The sequence below is a fragment of the Chanodichthys erythropterus genome, chromosome 15 (genome assembly GCF_024489055.1).
Source record: "Chanodichthys erythropterus isolate Z2021 chromosome 15, ASM2448905v1, whole genome shotgun sequence".
Taxonomy (NCBI): domain Eukaryota; kingdom Metazoa; phylum Chordata; class Actinopteri; order Cypriniformes; family Xenocyprididae; genus Chanodichthys; species Chanodichthys erythropterus.
The window spans coordinates 1,187,104-1,205,819 of record NC_090235.1 but is presented as its reverse complement, the minus strand read 5'-3'; the positions used below and the strand labels follow the sequence as shown (position 1 = coordinate 1,205,819).

The 18,716-nt window shown below is 35.3% G+C and overlaps 1 protein-coding gene across 3 annotated transcripts; it reads left to right on the top strand.

The window, feature by feature from the left end:
* The first annotated feature begins 6,928 nt into the window (after positions 1-6,928).
* On the top strand, positions 6,929-17,813 carry creb5a (cAMP responsive element binding protein 5a). 3 transcript variants are annotated; one of them, XM_067412011.1, is made up of 11 exons: positions 6,929-6,972; positions 8,186-8,258; positions 8,777-8,870; positions 10,133-10,236; positions 10,323-10,516; positions 12,685-12,748; positions 12,864-12,944; positions 13,498-13,797; positions 13,881-14,102; positions 14,205-14,304; positions 16,515-17,813. In XM_067412011.1, the coding sequence occupies exons 2-11, from the start codon at positions 8,205-8,207 to the stop codon at positions 16,634-16,636; spliced, it is 1,335 nt and encodes a 444-aa protein (XP_067268112.1). In that variant the 5' UTR covers positions 6,929-6,972; positions 8,186-8,204; the 3' UTR covers positions 16,637-17,813. The 3 variants fall into 3 exon arrangements, with proteins under 3 accessions (XP_067268112.1, XP_067268114.1, XP_067268113.1); XM_067412013.1 differs by lacking the exon at positions 13,498-13,797; XM_067412012.1 differs by lacking the exon at positions 6,929-6,972 and having other exon boundaries at positions 8,145-8,258.
* The last annotated feature ends 903 nt before the right edge of the window (positions 17,814-18,716 follow it).

Genomic DNA, 18,716 nt, shown 5'->3' with positions numbered 1-18,716 from the left:
TGAGGGTGAGTAAATCATGGGATAATTTTCAATTTTGGGTGAACTATCCCTTTAATTTCACCTTTTGGGGGCAATATATCTTTAAAAAAAAAATCCCATTTCACATACAAGACCTATAGTAGACTAAAATGCATGTTGGAGCTGTCTTAACTTAAAGGGTTAGTTCACCCAAAAATGAAAATAATGTCATTTATTACTCACCCTCATGTCATTCTACACCCGTAAGACATTTGTTCATCTTCGGAACGTCTTCGTTCATCTTGATGAAATCCGATGGCTCAGTGAGGCCTGCATCGCCAGCAATGGTACTTCCTCTCTCAAGAACCATAAAGGTACTAAAAACATATTTAAATCGGTTCATGTGAGTACAGTGGTTCAATCTTAATATTATAAAGCAAGGAGAATATTTTTTGTGTGCCAAAAAACAAAATAACGACTTTTTAACAATATCTAGTGATGGCCGATTTCAAAACACTGCTTCATTAAGCTTCGGAGCTTTACGAATCGAATCAGTGGTTCGGAGTGCCAAAGTCACGTGATTTCAGCAGTTTGGCAGTTTGACATGCGATCCAAATCACTTATTCGACAAAAAAGGTTCGTAATGCTCCGAAGCTGTGTTTTGAAATCAGCCATCACTAGATATTGTTAAAAAGTAGTTTTGTTTTTTTCACGCACAAAAAATATTCTCGTCGCTTTATGATATTAAGATTGAACCACTGTACTCACATGAACTGATTTAAATATGTTTTTAGTACCTTTATGGATTTTGAGAGAGGAGGTACCATTGCTGGCGATGCAGGCCTCACCGAGCCATCGGATTTCATCAAAAATATTTTAATTTGTGTTCCGAAGATGAACGTAGGTCTTACGGGTGTAGACCGATGTGAGCGTGAGTAATAAATGACATTTTATTTTTGGGTGAACTAACCCTTTAAAGAAACTTGCACTGACATATCTGTTTTGTCTCAAGATGCACATCAGTAATGTTTTTTTTTTTTCTGAGACACATTTAAAACAGGTACTTTAATGTCCTAATTTAACTAAAGTCTATACTCCCATGGCTTAATGTAAGCCCTTTCTGTGAAACCAGGCTTTGGTGTAAAATAATTTTATAATTGCATTCTTCATTTAATGTTTCTACAGTATATTCCATATACATTAATTTTATATTTTTGTTTTTTTTAAAAATCGTAAGTACATTTATGTCTTATCTGTGCCGTATTAAACAGTCAAAATGTATTTTTCAAATGCAGCTTTCTCTGCCACCTTTGCAGCTTAAAGAATTCATTTAACACCTATATTCATTATTTTGTTTTCCTGCTGTCTGCTACTGGTAAATGTATGGCCAGCATTTTTACTTTACAATTACAGCAAATTCTGTGTAAACGCATATTTCAATGAATCAAACTACACAATGGCATCATGCAGTATTAGACCTCTAATTGGCATTTCTTTACTGAAGAAAAATGTTGACCTCCTCCTTCTTTACTGAAGAAAAATGTTCACCTCCTCCTTTAAAACCTTCTGAAAAGACTGAGGATCTCTCAGGTGTGACACAAGCATCCATATAAGGAGCTGTGTTCACAAAGAGCAGGAGGAATGTCCCTTTGATCAGCCTGTGACAGTGACTGTGCTGACCATCACTTAATCATCCATTAAATCTCCCTGTTATAAACGTTCTCTGCTGTTGGGCTATGTAAATACCTGAGAGACTAAATGGCCAAATATTTTCCACGGCACTATTTTCAAACAAACACGCTTGCATAAAAATGTACTTCTGAAATACAACATTTTCTCTTCAGCTTCATAATTTGATTAGCTTCCAAATCCAGACTCAAATTGTAAAAGCTCACAAACATACAGACAGCTGTTTGGGACATACCTTATAATGTCAAAATGCAAAGCCTGCCAGATGTTAGTAAGTGCAACCATCTGCCTCACACAAGATAGACATAATCAGCCGATGCCAGATGCTAAAAACTGTGAGGAGGACGTTCCAGGTCAAATATGATTGAACAATATCAAAGATTTCAGGATTTATCTAGTTCCAAATTCTTGATTGATTCAGTGCAGTATCACTCATATGCAGTAAATCCTTGAGTCCTTTGAAGATCTACCTTGAGACCTTACAAAGGATCATGTGAAAAATTACTCACAGACGTGTGACCTGCTATATACTTATACACAAGCACATAGCCTCCTGACACCCAGCTATGGAGTCCTCTATAGAGGACATTATACAAACCCAATTCCAAAAAAGTTGGGACACTGTACAAATTGTGAATAAAAACAGAATCCAATGATGTGGAAGTTTCAAATTTCAATATTTTATGCAGAATACAACATAGGTGACATATCAAATGTTTAAACTGAGATAATGTATCATTTTAAGGGAAAAAAAAAGTTTATTTTAAATTTCATGGCATCAACACATCTCAAAAAAATTGGGACAAGGCCATGTTTACCACTGTCTGGCATCCCCTCTTTATAACAGTGTGCAAACGTCTGGAGACTGAGGAGACAAGTTGGTCAAGTTTAGGAATAGGAATGTTGTCCCATTCTTGTCTAATACAGGCTTAGTTGCTCAACTGTTTTAGGTCTTCTTTGTATCATCTTCCTCTTTATGATGCGCCAAATGTTTTCTATGGGTGAAAGATCTGGACTGCAGGCTGGCCATTTCAGTACCCGGATCCTTCTTCTACGCAGCCATGATGTTCTAATTGATGCAGTATGTGGTCTGGCATTGTCATGTTGGAAAATGCAAGGTCTTCCCTGAAAGAGACGAAGTCTGGATTGGAGCATATGTTGTTCTAGAACTTGGATATACATTTCAGCATTGATGGTGCCTTTCCAGATGTGTAAGCTGCCCATGCCACACGCACTCATGCAACCCCATACCATCAGAGATGCAGGCTTCTGAACTGAGCGCTGATAACAACTTGGGTTGTCCTTGTCCTCTTTAGTCCGGATGACATGGCGTCCCAGTTTTCCAAAAAGAACTTCAAATTTTGATTCGTCTGAGCACAGAACAGTTTTCCACTTTGACACAGTCCAATTTAAATGAGCCTTGGCCCAGAGAAAACGCCTGCACCTCTGGATCATGTTTAGATATGGCTTCTTTTTTGACCTATAGAGTTTTAGCCGGCAACGGCGAATGGCACGGTGGATTGTGTTCACCAACAATGTTTTCTGGAAGTATTCCTGAGCCCATGTTGTGATTTCCATTACAGAAGCATTCCTGTATGTGATGCAGTGCCGTCTAAGGGCCTGAAGATCACGGGCATCCAGTATGGTTTTCCGGCCTTGACCCTGACGCACAGAGATTGTTCCAGATTCTCTGAATCTTTGGATAATATTATTCACTGTAGATGATGATAACTTCAAACTCTTTGCAATTTTTCTCTGAGAAACTCCTTTCTGATATTGCTCCACTATTTTTCACCACAGCATTGGGGGAATTGGTGATCCTCTGCCCATCTTGACTTCTGAGAGACAGTGCCACTCTGAGAGGCTCTTTTTATACCCAATCATGTTGCCAATTGACCTAACAAGTTGCAAATTGGTCCTCCAGCTGTTTCTTATATGTACATTTAACTTTTCCGGCCTCTTATTGCTACCTGTCCCAACTTTTTTGGAATGTGTAGCTCTCATGAAATCCAAAATGAGCCAATATTTGGCATGACAATTCAAAATGTCTCACTTTTAACATTTGATATGTTATCTATATTCTATTGTAAATAAAATATAAGTTTATGAGATTTGTAAATTATTGCATTCCTTTTTTATTCACAATTTGTACAGTTTCCCAACTTTTTTGGAATCGGGTTTGTATTTTAGCGAATTTCTCTAAGACCTGTCACAGTTTTAAGTCTGGATGTCATGTAAAGAGCCCATTCAGGGCTTTTCAGAGATACCAAATGTTTGGAAGCTTCACCATGACCATTCCCTCTCCTTGGTCTTTAAAAATAATTAATTTAGTTATCAAATTTTACACCCTTGTGGAAATATGATAATATTTTGTAATTGACCTTCGCAAAGACCCGCCCCCCTAGTTAATGTTGCTTTGTCCGACAAGCCATGGCGCTGTCACGCCATACAGAGTGAAAAATACATTGCGGAGCAAAGAGACAAGACAGAGCAAGTTACTTATGATATTAAACAAAATCACAGCTTTCAAACTGTGTAATTTTTTAAGAAATTCAAACAATAAATACCATTCCGTGGCTCTTTAATGTGTCGTGACAGATTGTTGTAGTGCCTCAGTTCAAGTGGCTTGTGAATCGATCATCTCTTACTAGTTCATTTATAGCATCAAACAAACATGAATGAACATAAGAAGAAATGTTGTTTCAAACACGGAAAGACATCATTACATACCATTCTTCAAGTTCAAGTCCACCGAGGTTAATCTTCTAACTCCTGGACAAAATGGCAGATTCGGCATTATGATTGGTTAGATCGCTTGTCAATCAAACTCCCGGTGAAGAGTCAATTGTCATTTATATCTGACTAATTTTCTTATTATTTGTCATAAATTAACATCTCAGGAAAATGTTATGGGGTTTCAAATCAAAATATGACTTTCTGTTACGGAACTGGACATCGATGTTATATGTGTCAACTGTAGAGGACACTAGGACTTAAAGCATGTTTATTATGCATTTTGGAAGACACAACATGTTAATGGGGAATGAAATTATATATCAATATTCCTATTATGAAAATCTTGTTAATTATTGCTTCAGTTGTTACACTTCTTTTTTCATTACATATTGCCCCAAAAACACATGAATATGCAAATTAGATACAGTAGATATACATATAATGGGAAAATACATTTATGGCCATTTTACACACATATTGCATAAAGCAACATGGTATATCAAATGATTCTGTTATATATTTCATAACATAGTTGAGAATCATCTTTATACAACGTTTGATTTAAAATTCCTGAAATCTAAAAATGTATTGCCGATCCTGTTGTTTTTGCCTTTTCATGTTTATTCATGTCTTATTTTATTTTTTAAAAACTGAGTCGTGGTGTCCTCTACAGAGGACATAGCATAACATATGAATAAAAAAAAATTTTTTTTCTGGTAGTCAGGAGGATACGCCCATTCACATGTATACCAACATGGTTCAACAACTGAAGAAGAGCTCTGATATCAGAGTCAAAAGTTTATTTTTATTATTGTTGTCTGCCTTTGTTCCTTTTTTGCAAGTCACTTTGGATAAAAACATCTGCTAAATACATAAATGTAAATGTTTTGCTAATAAGCCCCCCAAAATCCACCAATTTCACTGTGTATTCTTTAAATGGTGAAACAAAAGGTGAACTTGACACAGTTCCTTTTTACAGTGAATTATATCATGGGACAAACAGGGATGATGTCATATGAGACTTGTGGGTGCATGCCCTCTGCTGCATTGTCTCTGTGTGTGTGAATGATTCATACTCAAAGACGTAGGAGTCAGCTAAGGCTGAGGCTTGATGTGACATCATTACCACTTCCTGTTTTGTGGTGTTGCTGAGGAAACAGCTACTAGCATTCTGAGTTAGAACAGGCTAATGAATCACGCTCTCTCTTTCTCTCCCTCCCACTTGTTCTGCCTTTTTCTTTCACTCTTTTCCTAGCGGTTACCACAAAAGGACCACGCAGTTCTGAAACATCAGACACACCCCTCAGTTTTACGATAATCTGAATGTATCCACATTCGCTCATATTTGAACTCATGACATCTGTAGTTTAACGCAATATGGTTAGACACTATTAAAGTGGTGAAAACCAGATATATATATATAGCTGCTTTATTAAATGTAAAAACTTAATCTTGCCACCTGTTTTCATCATCAGGTTAATGTCATCATATAAAGCACTTGTTGATGTCTCACACTTTGTGGCTTTGCATTTTTTGTTTATGAAGCCTTCTGGCTTCATTCCCTTAAAAAAACTGATGGGTCTTTTTCCATCGCCTTGATTCTGCAAAGCGAACTCGAAATCCACTGAAACATCACACAAACCAAATTTACTTTTAATTTGAAAAATAGTAGTTTATGCATTTTACCTAAAGCTGTCAGTGATCAATAAAAGTTTAGACTGTCTTGAAAATAACAGTATGTGTAAACTGTCACATGATCAGAACTTTGTAATTTTAGTTTACCACTCTAAAAGTTGATATCAGTGTCAAAGTTCTATAAATATAGATGATAGAACTACCATATTTTATATTTTTCAAAATAGGCCTATGTATTATTAATAAAAACCAAGAGCCCAAACTGATTAATTCACATTACAAAATCTCATTGCTACATTAAACAGGCAACAAAATACAATGAAAAAGAAATATTAAACAACGTCACTGATAAAAAAAAGAAACATTAAATAATGTTATTTTATGATTTACAACTTTCTCTTGGGTCTTGTTGAACAAATGACCATGACTATGACTAGGCCTATAATTTTTCACCGGTTACATTGTAACCATAAAAAAGAAAGAAAAAAAAGCAAACCGTTTATTTCGTTGACCATTAAAAAAGCAAACAATTGTCTGGAAATAATTTGTAATAAAAAGGGTTAAAGCCATGAGCTAACACACTCATACATGCTCTTTCTCTCTATCATGACACACCATTCGCTAATCGGGACCGTCCCGCGCACAGCTCTAGACAGCTGTTGGCGCAGCAAGCACTGAGCGAAGCGCCTCCCATTTCCCTTTTTTCTCTCAACGCGCCAATGTCCGCATCGGACGCCCGCTACATCCTCCGGTGGGCGGGTGCGCGCGGTCTGAAAACCCCTCCTCTTTTTAAAAAGCGGACCGCAATGATTTAGAAGTTCAGGAATCCCACGTGACGTCACCGCGAGGTGATGTAATGCTTCTGTAAATAGATCATATTGTAATCGCGTTTCACTTCAGCGTGCTTCGTCTGAGCGCGAGGAGCGTTGCTAGTCTCAGTCTGCGTGCGTTTAGGTAAGTTAGTATTACTGTTTTTCACTCGCTTGTGATATGTTTCCACTCTTAGTTCAGAACTTAAATGGAGCGCGTTTCTTGTACAGTGCTGTTGGGATTTTATGTTGTTGTTTTACTGTCAAGTTAGTGTCTGTCAAAGTGCCGGTTTCCATTGAGATGTTCGTAAACTGTTTGAATGTCGGTTCGAGGGGGTGTGACACCACTAAACAAACAGATAAATAAAGAGTATTAGAATAAAAAAGGGTTTGACTATCGGAAAATTGATGTCTTTGTGAATCTTTAGTAGCCTAAAGATTATCAACAAACTTGTCAACAAATACGTTTTAGGGGAATGGCTGTTGGACAGTTAGCTGTTGAAAGACTGAATTTGAAATATTTAAATGTTTGGTTGCACACGTGCGCGTTTTGAGGGCGTAAGTATTTGCGTTTGCTTTGGGTTAATCAAATTATTATTATTAATGTTATTTTCAAATAAACACAATATGACATGTGCCGACACGTACTCCAAAGTGATTCAGACAACTTCACGATATTTTCAACGCTAAAATGGCACATTATTGCCCCTGGTTACAATGTCTGATCTCAGTTGTTTGGGTTTGTGAAATTCGTGACACCGCGTGAGTCCTCCGGTTTCGCCATTACGTCATGCTGCAGGCCGGTTAGACGCTTGGCATTTTAGCACCGTAGACCCGTCTTGCCAATTCAAACTCTGGCCCCGGCTGAACTGAATGATGATGTCATGACTAGAGGAATGCTCACGTTATGAGTGACCGGGATTATTTTATATATAAGGTGCGACTGATAGGCTACGTAGTACGTTATATACAGAGAACGCATAGAGAAGAGAACTCAAACAGGGAAATGTGAACAGAATTAGGAGAACAGAAAGAAATATGAATAGGTCATGCTTTTTTAAGACTATATTTCACTAATTAGGTGTCATCTATCTATCTATCTATCTATCTATCTATCTATCTATCTATCTATCTATCTATCTATCTATCTATCTATCTATCTATCTATCTATCTATCTATCTATCTATCTATTTATCTGCCTGTCGTTTATTTTCATAAAAGTACATGTTGTATATTGACAGATAGATCATTTTTATTTGTCTGTTTATTTGTCATGAGCATTTTATAATGTCATCTCCCATGTCTGCATGTGTTTGTATGTCTGTGTGTGTGCATGTGTGTGTATATGTATGTTCAGGTTTTTTTAGATCTCAGTGATGAATATTGATCAGGACAGGCCATATGTATGCACTGCTCCTGGATGCTTGCAGGTACGTGACAGATGCCCAGTTTGCTGGTGGTTGTCATATCATCTAGAGCTACAACAATGTTTTTTTATGTATGCTGTCACAAATTTTAGCCATCACTTAGTAGTAAATTGCAGTATTCATATAGGAATACATATGTATCTTTGTTAACACTTTACAATAAGGTTCATTAGTTAACTACATTAATTAACATGAACTAATAATGAATTGCACCTGTACATCATTTATTAATCTTTGTTAATGTTAATTTTAACATTTACTAATACATTATTAAAATCTTGTTAACATTAGTTAATGCTCTGTGAACATGAACAAACAATGAACAACTGTATTTTCATGAACTAATGTTAACAAAGATTAGTAAATACAGTAACAATGTATTGCTCATGGTTAGTTCATGTTAGTTAATGCATTAACTAATGAACCTTATTGTAAAGTGTTACCTACCGTATCTTTTATGTAAAAAAGGAGCTGTGTTTTTTCAGCATTGTCACGGCCTACCATGTTTCTTTTTCTCGTAGCGCTTCCAAAGAGAAGATCACCTAATAATTCACAGACACAAACATGAGATGACCCTTAAATTCTCTTCTATTAAGTGTGACAATATGCTTTCAGGTAAGGGCGGGTATGCAACTTCTCACACAAAAATAAATACACATGTTTTATCATCAACACTGTATTAATTTTCTATGCAACTAAAGAGTATCAATCTACAGATTGAAGTCAGCAATATTATAGCCTGTTAAAAGTGAATGTGTGTGTGTGTGTCATGATAGGTCATGCTCTCCATCTCCTTTAATTTAGCATTTAGACAGTGTCTGTTACCCTGGAAACCCAATGTCTGATATATAAACATCAGCCTGACCCTTGACCTCTGGGGTCTGTGAGCCATCATTGCAGCGACAGAAACATTTACATAAAAAACAAAAGAAGGACTTTACCTTCTGACCCCTTTCATAGTTGTCTAGAAAAAGCAGTTTAGTTTAGACTACCTCTAAATTACCAAAACAACATGAGCAAAATCAGGCTTATGTTTATGACATAGGGTTAATTTTTAACATTTTCCCAGCATGCCAGGAGATTACTTTAGACAAGTTTTGCTCATGACATTGAGAAGAGGGCTAGTTTCTTTACATTTGTTTAGAATGCCTGGAGGTTACTTGATATTGATCTATCTAAAGTTTTCACTCTTGACCTTGAGAAATCTCCAATGCCTACTCAGTTTACATGTGTTTAGTGTGTGTGTGTATATATATATATATATATATATATATATATATATATATATATATATATATATATATATATATATAGTATCAATGTTATATTCTCTACATTTATTTTTTATTATATCTACATACCTTTCTACATTTTAATTTTTCCAGAGATTTTTACAGCACTTTAATTTTCATAAACACTAAAGTTTCCAAATATGCATTGATATTAATTACTATATTATTTATTATATTTATGATATAATATATAAAATAATTAATACAATGTTTCATTTATGCTACATACTTGGTTGCACTATATCATCTTATTTATGTAATATTCTCTTTTCTTTTTACTTATTACATTTTAAAACAAGTTTGAATCCATTTTTATTTTTCATGCATCTGTTATGACTATATTATGATTATTTTTATTTTTATTATATGTAATTTTTATGTAAAACATTTCAAATTACCATTGTGTATAAAACGTGCTGTATAAATAAACTTGCCTTGCCTTTAATAATAAAAAATCTCTATCTCTAATATTTTGGTTCCATTGTGTTGTTACTTCCTTTATATATTGCCAGTGGCATTTTGTGTGTGGCATCTGATGATGCTGTTTGCATTCATGGTAAACGTGTACTCTTTGTTCATCTATAGATCAGACTCCAACTCCAACCCGTTTCTTACAGGACTGTGAGGAAGTGGGCCTCTTTACTGACCTGGAGCTTAACCAGTCACAGGCGGAGGCGGAGACAAAACCGGTGAGAGCTTTTTTAAAAATATTATGAATATTAGAATATTTAGCATATAAATGTTTTCTAAATGTTATTTCCGTTCTTGCTTACAGAACTTTTCGGCTCAGGTGTCAGGTCAGAACCAGTCTCACACTGAGACACAACCTCAGCAGGGTCAACATCATCAGTTTCAGCCTCAGCAACAGCAGCAGTGCGCTCTGGCCCATCTGAACCAGAACCAGCTCCACACACACAGCTCACAGCCTCAGTCTCAATGCACAGCCACATACTCCACTTCAAATAAACAGTGAGTATTAGCATATATTTACCAGAATACCGATATATTCTTCTATTCCTCATTAAAGGCAGGCCTGGTTCTTGACTGTAATATGGTGAGCTAGCAGATATCCTGGGTTGGCAAGTTTTTTTTTTTGTTTTTTTTTTGTGCTATGTCTGCAGCTCTGCATGTAGATATCTTATTTTCACTGTAAATAAAATGCTACAGTTTTTACTCTTCCATCATCCAATGACTGAAAGTAAACGTGACAGGAGCCTACTGTTGCTATAGTAAGCCGATAGATAATAAATAAATATTGATCTATTGATAGATAAACAGTGCAATCTTACTTCAGTGTTGTTGTTAACATTGACATAGACAGTTTGATTTACAGGTAAATATTAAAGGGTTAGCCCAAAGGAAATTTCTGTCATACATACTCACCCTCATGCCGTCCCATGCCGCCCCATTTTGAGGTCCAGAAAGGTATTAAAGACATTGTTATAATAGTCAATGTGACAGTGGTTCAACATTAATGTTATGAAGCGACGAGAATACTTTTTGTGCGCAAAAGCAAAACAAAAATAACAACAAAATAATGAAATAGCCGGCTTTCGGACGTAAACATGGAAGCCCTCACTGTGTTCAATACGTCAACTGCGTATGACAACAGTTCAAATTGTTAAATAAAGTTGGTTTTTTTTGTTTTGTTTTTGTGGTTTTGGGTTTGAGACAACATGAGGGTGAGTACTTCATGACAGAAATGTCATTTTTGGATGAACTAACCTTTTAAGATACATTTTAAACCCCTAATTCGCACCTTGATAGCAGGCAAATAATTCTGCCTGTTATTACTCGTGAGATTGTTAGCCTCTGCTTATCCACAACAGACTGAAACCACCTCGTGTATAATGTGGCTTTGCTTTCATCTAAAAAAAGGAAAAATACAGCAATTTTCTGGTGTTGTGATTGTTTGGGGCAGTCTTCAACACACAGCCCACCTCAGATTGCTTGTAATCAATGCACAAATCATGAAAAAGATCAATGCTATCTTTGCATAAAGTCTGATGTTTGCCTGCCTATGCCTAGATCAAGCCCTGGTTAAGGGTCAACATTTTAACTGAAAAAGTTACATTTTGGGGGGTATACAGAATGTATTCATGGTAGAAAATAAGTCAAAAAGATTTAATGCAACACAGCATCATACCTTTAAAGGGTTAGTTCACCCAAAAATGAAAATTCTGTCATTTATTACTTACCTTCATGCAGTTCCACACCCGTAAGACCTTCATTAATCTTCGGAACACAAATTAAGACATTTTTGTTGAAATCCGATGGCATGCGGCCTGAGGCCTGCATCGGGAGCAATGAAATTTCCTCTCTCAAGATCCATAAAGGTACTAAAAACACATCTAAATCGGTTCATGTGAGTACAGTGGTTCAATATTAATATTATAAAGCGACGAGAATATTTTTGGTGCGCCAAAAAAAAAAAAAAAAACGACTTATTTAGTGATGGCTGATTTCTAAACACTGCTTCAGGAAGCTTCGCAGCATTATGAATCAGTGTGTCGAATCAACTGTTCAGAGCACCAAAGTCACGTGATTTCAGCAATTTGGCGGTTTGACACCTGATCCAAATCATGATTCAATACGCTAAATCATAATGCTCTGAAGCTTCCTGAAGCAGTGTTTTGAAATCGGCCATCACTAAATAAGTCGTTATTTTGTTTTTTTGGTGCACCAAAAATATTCTCGTCACTTTATAATATTAATATTGAACCACTGTACTCACATGAGCTGATTTAAATATGTTTTTAGTACATTATTGGATCTTGAGAGAGGAAATGTCATTGCTGTCTATGGAGGCCTCACTGAGTCATCGGATTTCAACAAAAATATCTTAATTTGTGTTTTCCGAAGATTAACAAAGGTCTTACGGGTGTGGAACGGCATGAGGGTGAGTAATAAATTACAGAATTTGGTTTTTAATGTAACATTGTGCCTTTAGAATTTGCTAGCTTAACTTGTTGTAAAGATGTAGAAATTCTGCAAATTAATGTTTAACCTTTAAATTATTATATACATCATGTCCCCCACTGATAGCAGCCCAGTGTAAACTTTCTGAAAATTTCTAAATTGCTTTTTGCTGACCTCTTTTGTCCACTACTCATCTGAATCCCTCTGACTCATTACAGATCTGCACCCAGCTGTCTGCACAGCACACAGGCAAACACCATGCCTGGGACATCAGCCATGAATGTAAGTAAACCTGAGAGCATTTCAAAACCACCTGCACAGTAAAATAATTATCTAAATAATAACTCTATTTCTTTATACGTCAGCACAATAATTTCATATATTTTTAAAATAACAGATAGAGGCGCAATTGTCCATGAACTCCAGTATGATTGGCATACCAGGCCCCACCCACCCTGGCTCGTGCTCCTCCCTTCAGGTACAGCCCCATACTAATGATTTGACTCCATGGTTACAGGATTATGATGTCTCTATAGAAACATTACAAGTCAGACAGGGGTTATAATGCCACAGTGCTTTGTAACTAATGTAGACATCTTGATTGTGTTATCTAATTCAGACACATGCAATGTTGTGGTTTTGCCTGTTAAAATTGCTTTCGCACACACACACACATGCAGGAGACTCTCGTGCGCTGATTCTATTCAGAAAGCGGAGGAGATTGAATTTCAAAGGCTTCGGGCTGACCTGGTTATCATCTGACTTTTCAAAGCCGTCTTTGTAGATTCTCTGTGTTTTAAAAAACTTAAAAGTGCCAAGTAATCTTACCATCGCAAACACTCACTACACACAGGAAACCTTAGATGTAGAAATTAAAAACACATGGTTGCCTGCAAAAGTTGGTAAAACAAATCTTGCTTTAGACATTTCCCTTTTAAATAGCAATTTCCCACAGTGTTATATGACAATGATGTTGACAGTGACCCCAGGAGCCTTTTTTGACCCATCTTTCCCCGTCTCTAATCCTTCAGAGGTCAAAGGTCATACCAGCCCACAGCCAGCCTGCAGTCTCCAATGGCAGTCAGAATCCTCTTTGCCACATGATGGAGATGATGTCATCACAACAGCACCCACTGTCGCATTTACAATCCTCCTCTCATCATCACGCATACCAGCAGCACTGCCACTCACCGCAAAGACATGCACATCAACATCAAAGTCAAGACCAATCACTTCACAGCCATGCTCACCACTCTCCACCCACGCACTTGCATCCTGGCTCCTCCCACCAGACCGCCCCTCCCCTTTCACATCAGCCAATACCTACACAGGTCTAGATTTTTGCGCCAAACTCTGACTTTTACAGTTTGTCTTAATCTATTGTATTATTTAATGCAAAGTTTGTGTTTTATAGATGTCCTCCCCACCAAAACACACCCACTGCCCGCAGTCTCCTCCACAGCAGGCCGTGAGCAGACGCCGACGGACAGCAGAGGAAGACCCGGATGAGCGCAGACGGAAGTTTCTGGAGAGAAACAGAGCTGCTGCTACGCGGTGCAGACAGAAGAGAAAAGTCTGGGTGATGTCGTTGGAAAGGAAAGCTGAGGAGCTTACACACACTAACTTACAGCTACAGGTACATTTACGCACGCACGATTAGATATGTCGAATCAAATACAATTGAAACTTCATGATAGATTTGCTGCTTTGTTGTCATATATTTTTTGTCTTCTCTTAGAATGAGGTGACATCACTCAGGACAGAAGTCACTCAACTGAAGCAAATTCTTCTTGCACATAAAGACTGTCCTGTCTCTGTGAGACAGAGAGAAACGCAGAGTGAGTATGAATTATTTTCTCATTCTCTCCTCCTTTCTCTCACATACTACTGTATATGGTTGAATCTCATTAAAACCTGTGAAGAACATGTCTGCGTCTCATATTTAACCCCAAAATAATAATAATAATAAATGATATATTGCTTAAAAAATGAAGGGGTATTTTAGGACAACTATGATTCCATGACAGTTAAACACCGCTAAATAATATACAAATAATGCAAAGAAAAAAGTAAACTGAAAATAAAATAAAAGTATTTCTTCATCATGATAGTATAATCTAAATAAAAATACTATGGTCATTTAAAATAAGAAAATAAAAAACCATATCACAATAATGAGAATACTTAAAGAATAATAAACTAATTATTAAATAAGAAACAAATTATTTTTAATTATAATTTTAAGTTTAATTAAAGAAAATTAAAAATTGTGACACATGAAAATACTGTCAAACATCCTTTAAAATATATTTTTTAATTTTTTGATTTTAATAAAATATTTATTTAATTCGATATTCTTACACTACTGTTCACAAGTTCGGGGTCAGTAAGATCTTTTTTAATTATTTTATTTATTATTTTTTATTTATTCATAAAGGATGCATTAAGTGAATCAAAAGAGACAGTAAAGACTTTTATATTGTTAATATATATATATATATATATATATATATATATATATATATATATATATATATATATAATTAGGGCTGTTCAGCGATAACCGTGGTTATCGTGTACAAAATAAGAGTCTGTGTTTACGTAATATATGTGTGTATTATTATGTGTATATAAATATACACACATACATGTATATATTTAAGAAAAATATCTTATATTTCTATACAAATATTTACATTTATATATAATTTAAATATATAAAAATATAAATATATTTATATATTTACACAAACATGCTTATAGGACAAGATTCACTACATATTACACTATGTATGTGTGTGTATTTATATATACAAAATAAATTAAAAAAAAACACACATATATGTAAACACAGACTGTTTTTATATATATATATATATATATATATATATATATATATATATATATATATATATATATATATATTTTAAAGGGTTAGTTCACCCAAAAATGAAAATAATGTCATTTATTACCCACCGTCAGAGGTGAGACCTTCGTTCATCTTCGGAACACAAATTAAGATATTTTTTGATTAAATCCGATGGCTCAGTGAGGCCTCTATAGACAGCAATGCCATTGTAAATATCAAGATCCAGAAAGCTACTAAAAACATATTTAAATCAGTTCATGTGAGTTTCTACCTTAATATTATAAAGCGACGAGAATACTTTTTGTGCACCAAAAAAACTAAATAATGACTTTTCAACAATATCTTGTGATGGCCGATTTCAAAACACTGCTTCAGAGCTTTACGAATTAAATCAGCGGTTCGGAGTGCCAAAGTCACATGATTTCAGCAGTTTAAGCTGGGGACACACTTAACGACTAGCTGAAACATTCTAAGACTGAACTCAACACACTATATGATTTTAAATGCTGACTATAAACACCGACTGAACGCAACTGGCTCTGACTCGGCACGTTTGGGAATGATCAGTCGTTACTATCAAATTACATTCATAATCGGCCTTACAATTGTTAAGTGTGTCCCCGGTTTTAGCCGTTTGATAGGAGATCCACATCACTGATTCGATTTGTAAAGCTCCGAAGCAGTGTTTTGAAATCGGCCATCACTAGATATTGTTGAAAAGTCGTTATTTTGTTTTTTGACGCACAAAAAGTATTCTTGTCGCTTTATAATATTAAGGTAGAACCACCGAACTCACATGAACTGTTTTAAATATGTTTTTAGTAGCTTTATGGATCTTGAGATTTACAATGGCATTGCTGTCTATAGAGGCCTCACTGAGCCATTGGATTTAATCAAAAATATCTTAATTTGTTAATTAATAATTAATATTAAAATAGTTCAACAATTATTTAAAGTGTTTATATTATTTCAAAATATTACTGCATTACTGTATTTTGATTAAAATGCAGCCTTGGAAAGAGTAAAAGACTTTTTAAAAACATTTAAAAAATCTTACCAGCCCTAAATCTTTGAGTGGCAGTGTATTTATATTGTGTTTTATTACATACAATATGTATATTATTTTATACATTTTGAAAATCCCTAATTTTAATAAACTCCTTTCATATTTATGTTTAGGTGGAGTAGGTAGCCCAACAGAAAGTCCTGTCCAGCAACATGCCATTCAACACAACAGCATCTCAACCTCAAGTTCGACTCTACCACACACTCACCTCACCACACACTCCCACCCTAACTAATAACTATGACATGCTCCTACATACACATAGCATGATGAGAACACAAAATACAATCCATTTTAAGAGCCATATGGTCAGGGCATCTATAACAAGGCAGGTACCCATCAGTGCAAAAGCAAAACTAAACAGCAAAATGTTTAAATCTTGGAATTATGACTAAAAGGGAATGTATGCATCACATATATGTTTGTAATGTTCCTTTAAGAATAGAATAATTCATAAGAAGTCTGTTTATATTTATGGCCCTTGTCATCTCAGGAAATAAGCCGAGGGTCAGATGGATGTTTCCATTGGTTTTATTTTACCTCACTGTGATTTCTTTTTTTTTTTTTACAGTGTTGGAAAATAATCTGTCCTTTTACACTCACTAAATTTAGTTTTCTTATTCTCAAACCTGTCTCTCACCCTCCATCTGTCTTCTCACACTCTTCCTCATGCTTTTTTATAGCTGATCTTTCTCAGGGACACTCATCTAGTTTTACTCCTGGAGTATGTGTGCACATTTGTGTGTATACGTGTTTGTTTGTTTGTTTTTGGCCACTTTCAGTGTAAATGCTTTGATAGCTTTAGTGACAGCTGTGTGTGCTAAATCCTGAAACTAATGGCAAGGCTGTGTGAAATGCATTGAATCAGGGCAGTTGTAAATTTGTAATTGTAAATAGGAATCTCTAGTTTTATAAATTTATGATGATGCAGCTAAAGCTGTTGTTACATGTTTGTCTTCTCTGTAAATATTGTCAGAGGCCCTTTGGTAAATTATCAGGTATCACAATACCTAAGAAAGTACTGAGAGTATCACATGTGAATTTTGGATTGACAGAACATGCAACTCATTTTATATAGCCATATTCAGAATCATGTAAAGGACTCGTGTATTACTAATCGCACTCAGTATTCTCAGTATTCTCAATACGGCATAGCAACATTTCACACTAACTGGTTCAGAGACAATCAAAATGTCAATACAGACATTTCCTGGAAATCACATACAAGCATGTTGTGCTATCTCTTAAATAAATGCTTAGATAAAGCATTTATATGGCTATACATTCTGTGGAATATGGAATATTATGAATTTCAAAAAAAAAAAAAAAAAAGAATGTTTGTAAACGCTTCAGGTTTAAACTGTTTTATGCATGTACAGGTTTTTTGAAATATTTATCTATTTTTGTACACATTTGTGGCCATTTTTAATTAAAAGCACTTAATATCTGTATCCATATGTTCTGATCTCCTTTTTCATGGTTCATTGTAATTATTTCATAATGCTGTGACACAAATGCTGCTTTTAGTGTATTAGCGTGCCCAGCTTTTTACATACAGTGCGGTCAAGAAATTTAAATCAGAAATTAGAATATTTCCTACTACCTGAATTATTGCTGAATTACTCTGGGGGTTTGACTTCATGGGTGATAATTAAATGTGGTTCGATAGTGTTGGAGTGCAAGTCTTGTGAAAACTTGGTTTATTGCGCCATCTTATGGTGGAGTTATGCAGAAAAGGGAGTAGCCTGGTTTGACAGACAGGGTTTAGATTAAGCCAGGATTAGGCCTTAGTTCAATTAGGACATTTAAGTAGCTTTTATAAACATTCCCTAGAAAAAAAAATAAAAAATACTGGTTTGCATCTTGAGACAAAACAATGGCAGTGACATATTTTAAGATGTCAGTGCAAGTTGCTTTCAGTTAAAACAGCTCAAACATGCATTTAGTCTGGGACTAGGCGTATTTAAAATACGTATTTAAAACAGTTCATGTGACAACAGTGGTTCAACCTTAATGTTATGAAGCTACGAGAATACTTTTTGTGCGCCAAAAAATAATAAAAAATAATAATAATGACTTTATGACAATATATGGTGATAGGCGATTTCAAAACACTGCTTCAAAGCTTTACGAATCTTTTGTTTCGAATTACGGATTCAGAGCGCCAAAGTCACGTGATTTCAGTAAACGAGGCTTCGTTATGTCATAAGTGTTTCGAAATCGAAATTAAAAAAAAAAATAAAAAAATAAAAAATTAAAAAAAATAAGTGTTTCGAAATTTTTAATGGTTCACCACTGGGGGGCGTGACTTTAGC

Coding starts and splice junctions, on each gene's coding strand:
- creb5a (XM_067412011.1), top strand. CDS start 8,205: ATGAATATTGATCAGGACAGGCCATATGTATGCACTGCTCCTGGATGC. Junction 12,749..12,863: donor CTGGGACATCAGCCATGAAT/GTAAGTAAACCT, acceptor TTAAAATAACAG/ATAGAGGCGCAATTGTCCAT. Junction 14,103..14,204: donor ACACTAACTTACAGCTACAG/GTACATTTACGC, acceptor GTCTTCTCTTAG/AATGAGGTGACATCACTCAG.